Here is a 17,291-nt window from a genome sequence, read left to right as displayed (position 1 = left end):
TTCACCTTTTTAAGGAGAAGATTCCAGATCGGCCCATCTGAGCTTTCATTTTCTCAAAGGCAGAGCAGGATATCCAGGGCTCGGTTTACACCTATCACCATTTCTAGCCACTGGGGGACCATAGGCAGGCTGGGAGAACTCAAATTAATGTTAAAAAAAACCTCATAAAATGAAATGTTCATGCTGTGGGACCTTTTAACACTTGTGTTGTCTTCACGTCAACCTTGAAAAAAACTTGTTTTTTTGACGCCTTTTTTTTCCTTCTTCTATGCTTCCATTTTTCCCCCATGCATTGCATGCATCCCCCAGAGGTAGGGCTAAGTAATTTAAGGAAAACATCTAATTGTGATTTAAATGACATATCTTCTATATATATTAAACTTCGCGCTGCAACAACCTAGTGGATTGTGTCAAACATTTGACGGTTCCAGCTTCTGATAGTGAGGATTGGATGATTTCCTTTGAAGTAAAATGACAGCGATTTGGCCCTGACAATTAAGGAAAGGATTTTTAAAGTAGCCAATGAAAATTATAGAAAGATGCATTGGAAATTGTGATGGTGGTTTAAAGTAATATGGCTGTATTATTTATACAAGACATGAGACTGTTGGTTTTGGATATGCGGAGCCTAAAGACAGGAGTGGTTTGGTAGCAACATGTCTCCCATTTATTTTTCCACATTCAAAATGCGATGGAATCTCTTTCTGGTGACACACTCAAAGTAAGTGTATATTTTGAAATCTTAATAAAAAAAGACAATATTCACAAGAACTTTGTGTTTTTTATCACTCCATGCGAACGCTGACAAATTCAGTCCCCAGTGAATCGGCACGCTACCTGATCCGTAACATCAGGGCTCTGACTCTCCCCTCACCATCAGTGCTATCCTGCAGAAGCCCAGACTGATCTCATGAAGTGGCGTATGTGTGACACGCCAATTCGTATGCCTTTATTGGCGTGTTATCAAGGCTCATAATCACTTTTTAGCGTGTTTATCAACGCCGTTTGGCCTCCATTGACTTACGTTACCTTGCTATTGCGTGTCAATTTACGCCGTAGTGTGAAAGGGCGAAAATCCGGATAGGGTTGTTTGTCCGGGGGGTGGATGGGTCAAACAACACAGGACTTTCACCCAGGAGACCGGGGATCGTGTCCCGCGTGTCACGTTTCCTAAACCCAACCGTCCCGTTCCTCTTTTACTAAACTAAACCCAACCGTCCCGTTCCTCTTTTACTAAACTAAACCCAACCGTCCCGTTCCTCTTTTACTAAACTAAACCCAACCGTCCCGTTCCTCTTTTACTAAACTAAACCCAACCGTCCCGTTCCTCTTTTACTAAACTAAACCCAACCGTCCCGTTCCTCTTTTACTAAACTAAACCCAACCGTCCCGTTCTTCTTTTACTAAACTAAACCCAACCGTCCCGTTCTTCTTTTACTAAACTAAACCCAACCGTCCCGTTCTTCTTTTACTAAACTAAACCCAACCATCCCGTTCTTCTTTTACTAAACTAAACCCAACCGTCCCGTTCCTCTTTTACTAAACTAAACCCAACCGTCCCGTTCTTCTTTTACTAAACTAAACCCAACCGTCCCGTTCTTTTACTAAACCCAACCGTCCCGTTCTTTTACTAAACCCAACCGTCCCGTTCTTCTTTTACTAAACCCAACCATGCCGTTGTTGTCCTGCGTCCCGTTATTGTTTTCCTAAACCCAACCATCCGAAAAGCGATTATGTCTGCGTTTTGATAACACGGCAAAATGGCATACGAATTGGCGTGTCATACATACGCCACTTTATTGAGATCCGTCTGCAACCCGTCCACTATATACGGCGTAGACATACACGCGGATAGCTCAAAACGCGTACAGATAACACGCCACTTGGCTTTAGAAAGTGGCGTGTATGTTTACGCAAAGTCGTGATGTCACGTTGGCCCGTGTTTTCCCTGGGTTCATCGAAGACTTGGCATATTTGGCGGAGAGGTTTATGGGTCTTTTCTCAAGAGCGTGTGATGTTTTTCAATAAGGAAAATATGCAATTTGACATAATTTTGGACCATCATTGTCGCCATATCTGTCTAAAATGTTGGAAAAGCTAGTGCAGATAATAAATAACACTCAAAAAGCTTAAAGACCAAACTTGTTACAGAAGTCCACCTACAATCATAAGATCTGAGAAGTCTTTTAGTAGTTGGATGCTTTTTTTAAATTTTTCAATGTTTTTGGCGCATTTCACATTCATTTAGCTTAGGTGCGGACAAAAATGGCTGATGTGCTGCACCTAAGACTTATAATGGTAGGGAAAACCCTGGAAGCTGTCCGGTATTCTGTGGGTCAGACATGACGTGTGTGCCACATCTGGTTGACAATGTGAATGGTGCTTTTTCTGCTGTTCCAAGGACCGTTCACTGTGATGCATTAAAACACAACCTTCTTGAAATAGATGTTTTTGCCTACAAGGACATGTTTTGGTAAAGGCAGCACAGAAACTGAGGAAGGGGGCTGATTTAAAAGGGCGCTATGCAGTTTGGCAATTTCTTTGTTTTCTTGCAGGTTTCTCTATGGTGCTCCCCCTACAGCTTTGGAATGGATATTTGGCAACACTGTGTAAAAACTTGCTCTGTCAGTCGGCCGTTTCCTCTTTCTCTGTTCCTCCGACAATGCTTTCCTAGCTTTCTGCTTCTTTTTTGCCGGCTCAGCCATGACGATAGTGTGAAAAACTCCATCGCTACCTTGTTCTTGTTAGCCGGTTCCTGGATGGGGGCGTGTATGTGTGCAGTGCCTGAAGCAATTCGTTACATCGCGAGACCTGATATCACACAATACTACCTGATGCGTGAAGGGTGGTTTTTCCGCTCACAAGTCATATAACCATTCCAGTAACTCCGAAGCTGTTAAGTTAAGGTAAATTAAGCTAAAAAAACTGCAAAGTTCCCCTTTTTTAAAGTCCTCTTAGTGAATTGCAGTTAGCCTAATTTTTTCCACTGTCAGTGATAATCTGAGCTTGACTAGTGTGAAACGTCCTGATCACCCCCCCACCCCTTTTCTCCTGTGTCTCCCTGGTTCTGTTTACAGGAAAGGGGGCGTGAGTTGGTGGGAGATGCGATATCCTGCCAGCCACACCCAAAACTGACAAGATCTCCTGTCTGTTTTTGTTAGGGACAGTGGAAGGAAGCGTTTTGTGTTTGCTGACAGACTCCTCCTAATGCTCGGTCTTGTTAGCTGCATTCTTCTGTCCAGATACGCAGGAAAGCACGTTCTATTTCACATGGATTCTCTGGTGCTTGGCCTTCTTAGCCAGGTGTCGGCATACAACACACCTGACGGTTTCTGCTTTGTGCTGCTCACATGCCCCCCTGTCCCCCGTCCCCTCTCACTGCACTGACCTGACACAAATCACACCCTAACCCGCACACCATCCAATGCCGAGTTGAGATGACTCATTTCTGCCACCACAACCAAGAATAGCTCAGTGATGTCCAGCTCAAGATCACACAGAGGTGTCAGCCCGTACACTTTCAGTTTTATTTGGCACCTTATTTTTTGTGTGTGTGTGTGTGTGTGTGTGTGTGTGTGTGTGTGTGTGTGTGTGTGTGTGTGTGTGTGTGTGTGTGTGTGTGTGTGTGTGTGTTGTGTGTGTGTGTGTGTGTGTGTGTGTGTGTGTGTGTGTGTGTGTGTGTGTGTGTGTGTGTGTGTGTGTGTGTGTGTGTTGTGCTCAGACCATGTTTGCACGCCAGTTCTTAGTTACCAGCTGCCGTAAAACAGGTTCTGCTCTACCTGTGTAATCTAAGTGTCTATACTTTGACTATGATTAGATGTCACTCAGTGAGGGGGCTGATTATTATTATAATGCCTTTTTATTTCCTGTCTTGCAGCGAGTGCCAGCATAGCTGCTGATTACAGTTCATCAGAAGAATGTTTTGGATGCCAGGCATTTCCTGGCCATTCATTCTCCCTCTGAAGCACTATGCTAGCTATGTCGTTGACAGACGCTGTCCATGTTGCAGCTCTGCTGGTCGAGCCGCCTTCTCTTGAGGTTGTTATTGTCTTGTCCTGGCATGTTTATGCACATTTCTTCCTCCATTGACTCCCTTCTCAACTGAGATGGCTTTGGTTGATATGCTGGGAATTTGATGACATCACTGAACTGTGGGATGAAACTGAGAGTGAACACTTTTTTTTTTTTTTTTAAAGTGAAGGGCATTTGGGATGGCATATTGAACAGCAGAGAGAGAACCCATTTAAGCAGACTGAGCTGCTGAATGGGCCTGTGTGAGGAGAGTCAATAGGCCAGCGTAATATGCTATCAAAGGTAAATACTGTGCTACCTTATCCTGCCCAGCGATGAGCTCACTGTAGATCAAACAGTGTGACCAATGTGACGAAAGGTGTACGGCATTCACTGTCATTTACTGCGAACTCACAAGTTCATTGCTTGCCTACTGCCAAGTGGAATTCCTGGGAAAATCCATATGTGGCAGTAGAAGTAGGGCATGTCACTGTCCAGTGCTCTGCTGAAACCGGCCTGATCTGCTTCTCTTTCTGTCTCTCACTGCTGACCTGCCATTGTTCTTCTGATTAACCTGAAACTAACAGGTACTTCCCTGTCACAAAAACAACCTTGTCCACACTCACACAAATGTAAATGAACCTTTTGTGTATACACACACACACGCACACACACATATTGACATTGTTTCCTGCCAAACAAGTCTCCCTGTGAAGATAAGATGTTGAAGAATATAATTGTTGTCAAATCTACAATATGGCAAACTTGAAAAATTCCATACAGTATTCATAGCAGAGTAATAATACCCATGAATGACTCTACCATCATTTGGGAATGTTATTTTTAATCCAAGATGAGCTTAGCTGGAGCCTTTTAAAACACCAGTACCAGCTACAGAACAACTTTGTATGAGAACAAACCGTTCGGAGTTGTATTTAACTTGTAAAGTATAATGTCCTGCAACAGGCTATGTTTATGGGACAGTGTCATCTTGGTTTCGATATAGTTATCAGCCAGATAACATGTTCTTATATGGATATGTGAAGCATTTTGGAATGAAACTCAAATCAGTTGAACTTTTACTATACCAACCTTTTTTTCATTTAAAAACCGAAGCCAAACTTCTCATGTTAAAGGATAAATCTGGTATTATGCTATATTTTTGTTATTGTCGATAAATTCTATACACAACCAACAATGTGTTAGTCTCTCTCTCAATACTTTTCTACTTCCCTACCCTGTCTGTGGCTCACAGCCCCAAGCCCACTGGTTCCTACTAAAGATGGGCATCTCTTATAGCTGTGGCTAAGTGGTAGAGAGGTCGCCTGCCAATCGGAAGGTTGGTGGTTCGATCCCTGGCCCTGCAGTTCCATGCCGAAGTGTCCTTGGGCAAGACACTGAACCCTGGGTTGCCCCCGATGCTGCGCCATCGGAGTGTAAATGTGTGTGAATGTTTAACTGATGAGCAGGTGGCACCTTGTACGGCAGCCTCGGCCACAGTGTATGAATGTGTGTGAATGCTGAATGGTTCCTGTACTATGTTAAAGCGCTTTGAGTAGTCGTTAAGACTAGAAAAGCGCTATATAAAAACAGTCCATTTACATTTATAAGACTGGTTTGACATCTTTGATCTGTCCGGTAGAGCCAGCAGCTGCTTAGATTAGCTCATTACACAGTCTTGTTGATTACTTGATGTCAATCATGACATTCTACGGTCTACACGTTATGGCGTTATGACGCAGAACTCAGAGGTCACGACGCCGTGGAGTTGACGCAGAAGCATAAAACAGCCTTTAGTCTATATCTTAGTGCCGCTGGAAATTCCGCCTGATTGTTGTTGTTTTTTTTTTCTACCGGATGTCCGTTACCTTCCGCTTTCTTTGTGTTGTAATTTTAAACTCCAGTGGATTTTTGAGGACTATGGTTAACTGCTCCTCAGATCTCTGCAGGGTAAATCCAGACAGCTAGCTAGACTATCTGTCCAATCTGAGTTTCAATCCCGAAGTTATTTTGCAGCGGCACCGTGGCTCCGTCCAGTGCTTAGCCCTGCCCATGACGATTGTGATTGGTTTAAACAAATGCCAATAAACCGGAGCATGTTTTTCTCCCATCCAGGAATGCTGTGTGGACTAGCCAGACCCTCCTCCGGCGCGGTGGAGGAAGGTCTGGCAATGTGAGACTAGTGCGACCTGGATTCAGCTGGAGAGCTGTGCTCATCGGCATCCAGACTGGGACGAAGGTGTTATCAGTGGGCAACCTCTGTATGAGTAGCAGTGTATTAGCTGTGTAATACATAATTTATAGCGGGCCGGTCATTTTTGAGAATTTTTGAGAATTGGAACCGCTATCCTGCCTCTGTCCAAAAGGCAACCAAATCTACCTAGGAACGTGTCTGAGGGTTACTCAATACCACATTATGTCTCGTTTAACGTGGACAAAAACAGACATGTAAAAATGACAAAGTTGTGGTTTTACAGGGGTTATGTACGGGACAGAAAGTTCTAGGAGTCTTGTCACCGTGAGATTGCCAGGCAACCAGCTGAGTTGCAACAATTCCAAGGCTAGTAGACGTATTAATCAATTGGTCATAAAAACATAGATTCATGTATAATAACAATCCTTAAATTGTCAGTACAACAAGTACAGATGTTAAGATACCCAACCCTGGCCAGGTGAATAGTATAGCCACTTCCCTAAAGCAGGGGTCTTCAACATTTTTTTTAAGCCAATGATCCCTTAACTGAGAGAGCCGGAGCATGGACCCCCTACTACATAGGTTGCATATTAACATGTGGGCATCCTAAAGCCTTTTTAAATACACTTTTTTTTTTTTTTTTTTTTTTTTAAAGAGCATAGCTATTAACCCTCATGCCCTCTTCGGTCATTTTTGTACATTTTTCTCAAGTTTTTTTTTTTTTTCATTTTGTGATAATTTTTGCTGTGTTACTTCTTATGGCATGAAATTTTGTAGGAATCCTTCTTTTCAGTCAAATTTTTTTAAATCCAGTGTTTTTTACTCTTACATGTCTTTTATACTTAAATGATTCATTTTGTACCCTCTGGACACCTTCGAGGCAAAAATGTCCACGCACACAAAAACTGTTATTAAATCATCATATATCAATATTTTTTTCTGCTTTTTTTTCATGAATCACTTAAACAACTTCTTACCTAATCAAAACCACCAAACATTCAATCATTTTCAGGATGTTAACCCTTTAAATGCCAGTTTATGTATTTGAAGTATGTAATTATTTATAAAAAACAACACAAAAAATGATTTTTTTCCCATATAATGAATAATATGTAGATGGGGCTTTGGTGGTGATTAGAGGCTTGGATATGTCAAAGATAAGCAACAAAACTGATTTGATTGCATTAGTATTTTTTATGTAGTTCCAGATACTCCCTCTGGACACCTTCGAGGCAAAAATGGCCCCATTGACTTCCATTATAACCACATGTTTTGATCTCACTGCCTTTACAGTATAAAACCATGCATTCTGTAATGTCAGCATTTCATTTGGAAGAAAACTAGTCATATTTGACATTTTTACAGTATTTCACCAGATTCAACCATTTTGCCCTTGTAGGCCGATGCATGAAATTATAGTTATATTATGGAGCTGTGTGTCTGTGTATATATGTGTGTGTCTGTGTATATATGTATATTTGTGTGTGTGTGTGTGTGTGTGTGTGCGCATGCATGTGTGTGAGAGAGAGTTTGTGTAAATCTGTAAACAAACAATGATGATTTTAGTGGTGAAAAAAGCGCACCTTACTTTTGCCAGTTATATTATGGAGCTGTGTGTGTGTGCATGCGTGTGCATGCGTGTGCATGCGTGTGCATGCGTGTGCATGCGTGTGCGTGCATGCGTGTCTGTGTGTGAGAGAGAGTTTGTGTAAATCTGGGTGAAAAAAGGGCTTCTTTTGAAGGATGCATTTCATGTGTCTTTGAAGACGTGCTTGAATAAAAACATTGTCTCCTGCATTTGTTGTAAACAAAAACAACTATTAGTGTGTTCATGCACGTGGCTCTAGAGAAGGAGAAAGACCTGGAGCAAAGAGAAGGAGCCTTTATCTTCCAGCCAACTGCAGGACTCATCTGAAGATGACACAAGTTTATGGAGTCTGACAAAATGGTCACTGGTGTCCTCCAAATCTGAGTGCCTCTAACCCTTCCTCTGAAAGTGGAGAGGACACTGAAGATCCTGTCCATCCTAACATTGAATGGACAGTGAAGAATTGGCAAGTCTGGTCTCCATATAATACTGAGACGCTGCGCAATATTCAAGCACCGACCGGCATGATGTCAGAGCCCACGAGATATGCCAGATCAAGAATCCATGATGTGGCATCCTCTGTCGACCTTTTCTTCACTCCTGACATGATCCAGCTGATTCAGGAAATGACAAACCTACACGGGAGGTGTTCAATCTCAGGATGGAGTGATGTGGATGCTCAAGAGATTTTAACATACATGGGACTTCACACTTGGCTGGTGTGTACCGGTCCAAAGGGGAATCCACCCGGAGCCTGTGGGATGTCCATAGTGGGAGACCAGTCTTCAGGGCCACCATGTCCCACAAACGATTTGAAATTATAAGCGCCAGTTTACAGCACATGCAGGAGACAATGTTTTTATTCAAGCACGTCTTCAAAGACACATGAAATGCATCCTTCAAAAGATGCCTTTTTTAGCCCTAAAAGATCATTGCTTGCTTACAGGTTCCCACACACACACACACACACACACACACACACACACACACACACACACACACACACACACACACAACACACACACACACACAAAGCTCCATAATATAACTATAATTTCATGCATTGGCCAACAAGGGCAAAATGGTTGAATCTGGTGAAATACGTTAAAATGTCAAATATGACTAGTTTTCTTCCAAATGAAATGCTGACATTACAGAATGCATGGTTTTATACTGTAAAGGCAGTGAGATCAAAACATGTGGTTATAATGGAAGTCAATGGGGCCATTTTTGCCTCGAAGGTGTCCAGAGGGGGTTATCTGGAACTACATAAAAATACTAATGCAATCAAATAAGTTTTGTTGCTTATCTTTGACATATCCAAGCCTCTAATCACCACCAAAGCCCCATTCCCCTACGATTTATTTTATGGAAAATAATTTTGTTGGGTTTTTCATAAATTGTTACTTCAAAGATTTAAAACTGGCATTTAAAGGGTTAAAATCCAGAAAATTATTAAATGTTTGGTAGTTTTGAGCAATTTAGAAGTTGTTTAAGTGATTTATGAAAAAAAAGCAGAAAAAAATATTGATATATGATGATTTAATATCAGTTTTTTGGACATGTACATTTTTGCCTCGAAGGTGTCCAAAGGGAGTATCTGAAACTATGTAAAAAATACTAATGCAATCAAATTAATTTTGTTGCTTATCTTTGACATATCCAAGCCTCTAATCACCACCAAAGTCCCATCTAGATATTATTCATTATCTGGAAAAAAAATGAAATGCTTCAAATACATAAACTGGCATTTAAAGGGTTAAAATCCTGAAAATGATTGAATGTTTGGTAGTTTTGATTAGGTTAGAAGTTGTTTAAGTGATATATGAAAAAAAAGCAGAAAATAATATTGATATATGATGATTTAATAACAGTTTTTTTGTGCGTGGACAAGGTATCGAGAGTACGTTTTTTTTTTTTTTTTTTTTTAAGGAGGGCATGAGGGTTAAGCTATTAAAATACTAATTGTTGGCATGATTTTATTTATCATACATGTGACACAGGAAATCCTTAGGATTAACTGTATCTGTGGGTAGCTACCGTAGTGATTATCTTACCTATAGGCCAGTAAGCCTATCATTAGTGTTTTTGTTTTTTTCACAAAAAGGCTGATTAATATTTGCTAATAATGTCTGATTCAAGGTAAGGCAATTTGGTTTCTGAAAAAAAAAACTTTCAATAAATGAACAATAATTGTTCATTATTGAACCCCCCGCAGTAACAGTCCTGGAACCCCTGTTGAAGACCTCTGCCCGAAACAAGCAAGGTCACACAGCAAGTCTGTCCATGTGCTCTTGAGCCAAACACAGGTCTACCTCTTGCTCCAGAAGCACCACTCCTGGCTGCTGACAGTCTGTGAGCTGCCCATGCATGTGTCTCATAAAAGATAAATAAAGACACCATTCCATGCAAATTTGTTGTATGGTGATCAACGTTTAAAAGTGCCTTGCCTTGTTGGCTCTGCTTGTTGAACTTTCACTTGATTATTCTCGGCCACAGCCAGACTTTACAAGACTTTGAGAGAGAGCTGAGGAGGAGGTTAATCTAACTGTCTGAACGGACAGCCCTAAACATCACTGCAGTTCACATAATTGTGATGTTCATTCCCAGCATTGGCCCTTGATAAGTAGCTGGTGTAGAAATAACACTTGAGTGTGTTTTTAATGAACGGGTAATTTGTGCTCTAATGTCTGTCAGGTTACTTGAAAGGCCACAATTAATCCGGTCGGAGAGAACCAACTGTGGGATTAGGATGTCTGAAGACGGCAGAGAGAAACTCGTGTGCTGATGGCTGTGTTTTTTACAGGATGAACCCAAGCTAGCTTTCCATACTGGTTGTTTAGCTTCGCTGTTTACATGTGTGCATGTATACGTGAGTTGTCCTCCTGCTCTCGTTTTCCATCAGCAGATTCCTCACGTAGCCCTTAAATGCCGTAGTGTTTGGGAAGCGGACCTCCCACTCTGCCATTGTCAGCAGAGCTTATGGCTTTGAGCTCCCTCTTTCTGCTCTGCTGCTTCTCCTGGGACTCTCTCTCACTCTCACACACACACACACACACACACACACACACACACACACACACACACACACACACACACACACACACACACACACACACACACACACGGTGTCTACAAGGAATACAAGCTTGTAACCTGCTGCAACAGCAATCATGTTAGCCTGTTGATCAACCTCCAGTTGTGTACGGTTAGTACATTTTAGGGCTGCACAATATATCTTATTTTTATTTTTTATCGTCCTCACAATATCAACTGCCGCAACATCAAGGGCCGTTATTACCATATCTGTGTCTAAAACGTTGGAAAAGCTAGATTAGATCATGAATAAATAACAATCAAAAGGCTTGCAGATTAAACTTAAAGCTAAAGAAGTCCAACTCCAATCAATAGATCTGAGAAAAGTCTTTTAGTTTTATTCATTGGGCTTAGGTGCTGCCCTAAACTGCTCAGGTGCTGCACCTAAACCAGGACAATGGCAGGGAAAACCCTGAAATTGAAATAACTGTTTTGGGTTCTGGTCTGTTGGTCAATATAGCAGTAAGCGAGTCAGTGTGCGGGAGTTTTTTTTTAAAAACACTTTACTGTGAGAACAAGAAACATGTAACTTAAATCCAGGAAGACGTGCGTATTGACAAACCCAAAAGACAACCACACATGTACAAACGCATGAATGCATTATAAAACGTGAAAATGTCTGCTATGTTAAAATGCTCAGTACCATTGCCGTTTTGCCTGATATCAGACAGAACTATCAACTGGTTACACTCCGCTTCCATCTTCAGTCGTGACATTGCCTCCACTCTTAATAGATTTCGGCGGGAAAGGAGATTCGATTTTCCCCAACCAAACTAGAGACCAAACTACAGTCAAGAGTGATAAACAAATATTCACCAGGAGAAAAATGTGTCTAGTTGAGAAATTGAATCTTCCGTCATACAGTTACAGAGCAGTATCTGAGCCCAGTCAGCCTGCTGTACCAGAGTAGTGTTGGCTTTTTGTTTGAGGAAGCTGGAGTTGGAAATGTGTGACACAGCCCAGCAGTGAGTCAAGCAAGCACTGCTGATAGGAGGGTAATAACAGAACTATGTCTCGATTTGGGCCGAGGCAAATGAGCTGGTTTTAAATGGGAAACTGTGACTCACGGCGCGGGCCTTTTGTCACAGACTTGTGACACCGTGGATCATATGTCTGACTGCAGTTGTGAGTTTTCCCTTCCCTCTGTCTGAAATATTCGGCCCTAAGCTGCTCTCTCCTACATAGTTGAGTGTCAGTGAGCGAAGGAGCCAGCGAGCCCAGGGCCTGTGAGCGCAGACACGGCCCAGACGAGGAGGCTCAGAGGCCTTCACGCCGCTCTGTGGTTGAACCTTTCCTTCACGTGATGGGAGTTTAGCCGCTCGCTCTCTCTGAACAATGTGCAGCCTTTAGCCACCAGTTTACCACAGATTCACAACGCTCAGTCTTGTCAGTGCTTTAGTTGACTTCCTATGTTATGTTACTTAAAGAAAGAATGCAAGTATGATGGTTTTTTCCTTTCTTTGTCTTCCTGCTTCCCCCTTTCTCTGAAGGGCCCTCTAAGTGTGTGTGTGTGTGTGTGTGTGTGTGTGTGTGTGTGTGTGTGTGTGTGTGTGTGTGTTTGTGTGTGTGTGTGTGTGTGTGTGTGTGTGTGTGTGTGTGTGTGTGTGTGTGTGTGTGTGTGTGTGTGTGTGTGATTCCTTCCTTCCTTTAGAATTCTTTTCATCTTTGGTCTTTCAGCTTGGACCACAGAAACGTACCGAGACCTTGATGAGGTGGTCTTGGTATGCTTTCAATCCAACTCTCGCCATCCGTCACTCGCATCTCCGTGGTCGAACCAGCCGCCGCTAAAATCGGGGACAGACACCGGCAGAGCAAAGTCTGTCTGATTTATTTAAATGAAATGAGCTGGTTTGACCATGGAGATGTAAGAAATATGCACTAGTCCAGAACACAGGACCTTCTCTTCCTTGCTCCCGCCCCAGACACATCCGATCCGACCAATAAGAGGAGAGAACATTCTTGCATGATTTGTAGTGACACATTTTAGTACGCTTGGATTTTTCCAGGTGTGAAACCAAACCAAGGGGAAATCACTCCAAGTTTATGAACCCATTAACTGATTCAGAGCAAAGCAAACGAACTCTAGCTGTGAAAACGCCCTTAGACAAGGTGCTCCTCTGTTGGACCATTGTGTGGGGGTTTGTTCAGTGACCTCCTCTCCATCACAGCTTAAAATGTCTCCTGTTTGCAGCCAATAACGGAGCCAGCCTTCTGGATCAGTTTGCTCAGTCTGTTTGTGTCGCTGGCTCCGATAGTAGTCTGTTCTTCATCTTCCCTCCTCAAACCAATATTTGGTACATTGCTCTTCCCCTATGGTCTGTGGTCCCGCTTTCCACCGACTCTTGGTAGGAGTGTTGAGGTGGGCACACGTTTATAGATGGCACTGTCAGGGAAGTCGGATCCAAAGGCAACACTCGAAGCCTAAACTATGATGTAACATTGAAGTTGTTAATCAGTATTGCCTCTGCTGTCTCACTGACTGTCTGAGCAGAGAGTTGGTTATGGAACAACAGTGTGTTCTGCTCTCTCTCTCAGGATGCATCAGTGATGGGTTTTTAAACTTTGATCTCAAGGACCTGATGAAATAAAGTTTCAGTTTTGCTTTCCGTATCTCCATTCTGTTTTAAATCCTTTCCCCAGATTTAACTGGCAAGCAAATAGGACAACACTAAATCAGGGCTGCACGGTAGGAGGACAATATGCAGCGTTTGGTGTTTTAAGCCCCCAACGTCGTCTTCCAGGCAGCGCTGCCTGGAAGGCAATAGGATTAGGCAATAGTTGGGTGCCTTGAAGTCGACGGTCATAGCGCTGCCTTGAAGTCGACATTGGGGGCTTAAAACACCATCAAGCAAAATATGCGATAGGGTTGTTGAATATTTTACGATTATTACTAATGCATTAACAGATTTCAAAATGTTCTCAGTTCTGCATTTCTGCTGCTTTCAGTATTCTGCTAAAATACAACAAACTGCTTGTTGAATTTAAAACAAATGAAAGGAAATAATCTTTTACTGAGCAAATTGAACATCGAATTGAATATAAAGGCAGCACTAAAAAAAGTGACTGTTCTATTTTAAAGTGCAGTTTTCTATCGATACTTTCTTTCAACTAACACAAATAATCTGTGTCTTTTGCAACATGTTGCAGCCTTTCACGATGTGTTTATTGTGCCAGTTGATATTGAGATGGCGATTTAAAAAAAAAAAAAAAAAAAAAAAAAAACTATTTCAGGGTTTTCCCTGGGTTTGTTGAAGACTTAGGTGCGTATATTTTGTGGAGGGGTTTAGTAGTCCTCCCTCAAGAAAATGTGATGTTTTTCAGTAGACAAAAAGCATAAATTTCACATAGTTTTGGACCATTATTTATCACCATATCTGTGTCTAAAACGTTGGAAAAGCTAGAGCACGTAATGAATTAATAACTCAAAACTCGCTAAAGAAGTTCACTGGGGACCAACTACAATCATTAGATCTGAGTGTTTCGGAGTATCATTTAGTTTGTTTGGATTTTACATTCATTCAGCTTAGATGCTGCCAAAAACAGCTTTGGTGCTGCGCCTAAACCTTAGAATGACAGAGGGAACCATGTATTGTGCAGCTCTACACTAAAGCTGTGTGTCACTACAGGTAGGCATGAATAGATCACTGATTAAACCTAGAGACTTATGTAACCTCGCAATCAACCATCCTGCAAACATCTCTTTTGACGTTGGACAAGTGCAATGCAAAAAAAACATGTCTGCTGAGACCAAAATGAACTGCAGGATTCATAAATGACTGCTGTGTCCTTGTCTCCGCTCTTGTATCCCCCCCCCTGCAGCGTGCGTCAGTGGGCCTGCAGGCTCCACGCTGGTGCTGAGACAAGATGAAGAGGTTCAGGCGACACGGCCAGGAGTCCCAGAGAGATCGACTCAAACAGGAACTCTTCCAGTTCAACAAGGCAAGTGAACCCTGACACTGTTCAGTCACTGTTCCATTATCTTTAATGTGACTATTATTGCCACTGTTCATCACATCACATTGTTGGGGCTTTATAAATTAGAGTGTGGTCTAGACCTACTCTATCTGTAAAGTGTCTCGAGATAACTCTTGTTATGATTTGATACTATAAATAAAATTTAATTGAACTGACACACAGCCAGCGGTGGAAGAAGTGGTCAGATCCTTAACTTCAGTAAAAGTACGAATACCACACTGTGAAAAATACTGTTACAAGTAAAAGTCGTGCATTGAAAATGTTACTTAAGTAAAAGTACGTAAGTATCATCAGGAAAATGTAGTTAAATTATTAAAACTACATTACTTAAGTAAAAGTACGTAAGTATCATCAGGAAAATGTAGTTAAATTATTAAAACTACATAACAAAAAAATCTAGAAACTGGAAACGATCCAAACAGTTCTGTCAATCAACTTATTGTTAAATCGCCTATTCGTTTCAGCTGTAGCAAACTGTCAGCCTGTATATTGTTGGGTAGATTAATTTATAATGAAAACATTGTATCTTATAAACTAAATGTTTTGTGTGCAAAAATATTAATGTGTTAAGTAACTAGTAACTAAAGCTGCCAGATTAATGTAGTGGAGTAAAAAGTACAACATTTCTCTCTGAAATGTACTTTCATTCCACCACTGCACACAGCACACAGTTCAGGAATCAGGACACATCACAACAGCAGCAGGCTCTCCCAAAAAGTACCATTAAACTGAGGGATGTAACGATGCATCGTAAATCGGTTAAAAATCGATTTAAATGTGTAACGATTACAACCGGTTAAGATGTAAAAAAATAATTAAAAAAAGCGAGAATTGCGATGCCATTTTTAAACCGCATAGGGCGTGACGCTAGTTAACATAACGTTAATGTTACAGCAGGTAACGTTAGCCTACCGTTGGCTAGTAAGTTAGCTGACTCAACAGGGTTAAAATGCTGACAGCTACTCTGTGTAAAGTATGACTGTATTTCAATGGAAAAGATTCCAACACCGAGACTGCAGTCTGCAGCTAAAGACACAGAGGAGACTAGCGATGGGGGATTAGTGTTGCGTTTGGGCTCTGATCTAGAAACTTGTTTTGCGTTCAATGTTGTTGTAAAATACCCTTCTGCCATCCAGTGTTTCTTCCTTTTGTTGTTTAACAGCACATGACAGGAATATGTTTTAGTCATTTCATTTGGTTAAATAATAATAATCGTAATGGGTGATATGGAAAAAATGTCATATCACAATACTGTTGACCAAATACCTCGATATCGATATTTTGGCGATATTATAGGGTTGACAATTGGTGCTTACAAAAAATATTTACACAATGAGATTTTTAATAAATAACCATAATGTATATAATAACTAAGTGGGTAAAGACAAATAATAGAAAAGCTACAACAGTCTGTTAAGTAGGGGTGTGCAAAAAAATTGATTCACATTCGTATCGCGATTTCAAGCTCTACTGATTCAAAATCTATTCATAGAATTCCAAAAATCTATTCATATTTTATTTTTTGTCTACTGCAATCACATGGGAAAAGTAACTACATTTACATACTGGGAATCTTTATTTTTTTAAGAATATGTTTTGGGGCATTTTCAGCCTTTTATTTGGATAGGACAGATGAAGACATGAAAGGAGAGAGAGGTGGGGGAATGACATGCAGCAAAGGGCCGCAGGTCGGAGTCGAACCCGGGCCACCGAGGAGTAAACCTCTATATATGGGCGCCCGCCTTACCAACTGAGCTATCCGTGCACCCGTGAATCTTTTTTTAATTTATTTTTTTTTATCAAGAATCGTTTTTGAAACAAATTAATTTGAATTGAATCTTGAGCCTAAAAATCAATATTGAATGGTGACATTTTCTGAATCGTGCATCCCTACTGGTAACGTCAAGAAATTACATCACTTTACTGTAATCCAGCCCTTAAAACCAGGGACGGACAACAATATAGTGTCATATTACGATATCCAAAATCTAAGACGATATCTAGCCTCATATCACAATATCGATATATTGCCCAGCCCTAGTTGAGTAAATCGTTACACCCCTAATTAAACTACAAAAGTGTTTCCTGATGTTGGCATACTTTTTCCTGAGCTGTTTGTGTTTGGTGCATTTGCACTGCAGAATGGTGCACAGCTTCATCAGTGTCTACACAGGGTTTACCAGTTGTTACCTGGTGTTTACAATAGCTTGTTAAGCTACTGCTTTGTCATTTTGTGTTTACACCTACACACCGGCTTAAGATGTTGTGGTTACAGGAGCTAATTTCCTCCTTTCTGAGCGATATTCATTTTAAGAATGATAATTCAGAGGAAAGTATCTAAATTAAAAAACACATGCTAAACTTAAACTCTTTAGTGTATCCTGTTTATATGCTCTGCAGTCACAAGTCAAAAAGAGAGCGGTTCTG

The 17,291-nt window shown here is 41.2% G+C and overlaps 1 protein-coding gene across 6 annotated transcripts in view; it reads left to right on the top strand.

The window, feature by feature from the left end:
* Positions 1-17,291, top strand: part of llgl2 (LLGL scribble cell polarity complex component 2) — a 55,079-nt gene that overhangs the window by 3,339 nt on the left and 34,449 nt on the right. For all 6 annotated transcript variants that reach the window (XM_039788903.1, XM_039788902.1, XM_039788901.1 and 3 more), the window contains exon 2: positions 14,709-14,828. In XM_039788903.1, coding sequence (XP_039644837.1) covers positions 14,754-14,828 — 75 coding nt within the window. In that variant the 5' untranslated portion in view covers positions 14,709-14,753. The remainder of the gene's footprint in view (positions 1-14,708; positions 14,829-17,291) is intronic.

Source organism: Perca fluviatilis, chromosome 21 (genome assembly GCF_010015445.1).
Source record: "Perca fluviatilis chromosome 21, GENO_Pfluv_1.0, whole genome shotgun sequence".
NCBI lineage: Eukaryota > Metazoa > Chordata > Actinopteri > Perciformes > Percidae > Perca > Perca fluviatilis.
This window is presented reverse-complemented; position numbering and strand designations above follow the sequence as displayed.